Here is a 1,647-nt window from a genome sequence, read left to right as displayed (position 1 = left end):
CCCCTGGGCCTGGGCCCCCCCCGTCCAGCTTGTCCATGAGGCGGTTGAGGGTGGAGGCCAAGGACTTGGAGGCCTGGTTACGGTCAAACTCCCCCTTCAGCCCCTCCGTCTCCAGCTCGTCCTCCACCTGCGGGTGACGGGGGACGTCGAGGGGCAAGTGGGGGGGGAGGGAGAGTCCCCCCAACCCGGCCAGGGGGTCCCCAACGTGGTGACCCACCTCGTTGATGATGTTGTCGAACTCCTTCTCCATCTCGGTCTTCACCTCCTCCTTCAGCTGAGCCATCTGCTCCCGGGGCAGCAGAACGGCCTCCAGCTCTTTCTCAAAGCCACCCAGAAGGTCCCCGTCTTCCTCCTCATCCTCTTCCTCCTCCGGCCGCTCCCTCTCGCCTGCTGGGGGCTCCTCAGGGACAGGGGGGTCCAGGGGAGCCTTTACTGCTGCCGCCTCCTCCTCCTCCTCGCTCGCCTTCTCCTTGGCCTGGAGACAGAGGGAAGGTCCTCGTGAACGTCCCTTGGTGCCAACGGGGAAACTGAGGCACGGAGAAGCTGCTCGAGGGGCCCGCCCCGGGTCGGGGTGCGGGTGGTCACCCACCTTCTTGGTGTTCTCCTTCAGCTCCTCGATGAACTGGAGCAGGTCCCCGGGGCTCCTGATCACCTTGAAATGGATTTTCTTCCGCGTATCTACAAGGCGACCACCAAAACAGACAGGCGGGAAGGACGGGGACGGCGAAGGCCCGCGGCACGCGCTGGGGAACACGGAGCGGCCACCGCCGGCCACCCCCTCCGGGGACTCACCAGCTGCCGGGCCGCCAGTTGCCTTTGGGGACGGCTCCTCCGCCTGCGGGAAGGAGACGGGTGATGGAGCGGGAGCCCAAAACCGCTCCCTCTAACGTGACACATCTCTGGCCCTGCTCGTCCTCGCCGGTGGCCACGAGGATGTCTCCGAGGTCGTTGGGGACTCACCCTGGCGTTGTCCTGCTGGCCGTTGGCCTTGCCGGTCACCTCACGCACCCGCTCCCAAAAAGCCGCCTCCTTGGCTGGGTCTGGCTCGTCCCCCGGCGTGGCTGGCATGGGAGGAGGGGACGGGCATGGCTGGCACCGGGCAGCTCCAAGCACGCTGCCCTGGCCGGCAAACGCCCGCGGCGGCTCCCCTAGCTGCGCCTCACCTCGGGGATTACGCGCGCGGCGGCTCCCGGAGCCGTGCTTGACTGCGGGGACGAGGAGGGGACGCGGGCTGCACTGTCACCGTGGGCCGCCGGTGCGCCCTCGGGGGGCTGGGCGGGGGTCTCGGCGTCCCTCTCACTCCACAGCCTCGTGTCCAACGTCTTGAGCTCCTCCGAGATCTCCTCCACCTTCCGCTTGGTGTCAGCTGGAGGGACAGAGGGGACCCGGGTCACCCGGGGTCCCGCCACCCGCCGGTAGGTGGGAGGGGAGGGGAAAGGGGGTCCCCTCGATACTCACAGACTTGGGCGCGGACGTACTCGACGTACTGCGCCGGGCTGAGCGCCGGCTGGCAGAGGATGGGCTGCGGCGTGGCGCCGGCCGGCGGGCGCAGGAAGGGGTGGTGGCAGATGCGGGTGGTGTGGACGGTCAGGACGTAGGAGCAGGACTGGGGCTCGTCCACCCGGGCGATGTAGTCGCCGGCCCCCT

General features: G+C 68.9%; 1 protein-coding gene across 1 annotated transcript; it reads right to left on the bottom strand.

Moving 5' to 3' along the window:
• Nucleotides 1-4: 4 nt before the first annotated feature.
• OS9 (OS9, endoplasmic reticulum lectin) lies at nucleotides 5-1,644 on the bottom strand (the record flags this gene model as incomplete). The annotated part of the gene is made up of 7 exons (XM_009284147.1): nucleotides 5-127; nucleotides 218-475; nucleotides 590-678; nucleotides 793-835; nucleotides 961-1,061; nucleotides 1,244-1,366; nucleotides 1,459-1,644. Coding segments are annotated over 7 exons (923 nt in total), but the record flags the coding sequence as incomplete, so codon positions are not given.
• Nucleotides 1,645-1,647: the final 3 nt, after the last annotated feature.

This window comes from Aptenodytes forsteri, unplaced genomic scaffold (genome assembly GCF_000699145.1).
Source record: "Aptenodytes forsteri isolate BGI_AS27 unplaced genomic scaffold, ASM69914v1 Scaffold631, whole genome shotgun sequence".
NCBI classification, from domain to species: Eukaryota; Metazoa; Chordata; class Aves; order Sphenisciformes; family Spheniscidae; genus Aptenodytes; species Aptenodytes forsteri.
This window is presented reverse-complemented; position numbering and strand designations above follow the sequence as displayed.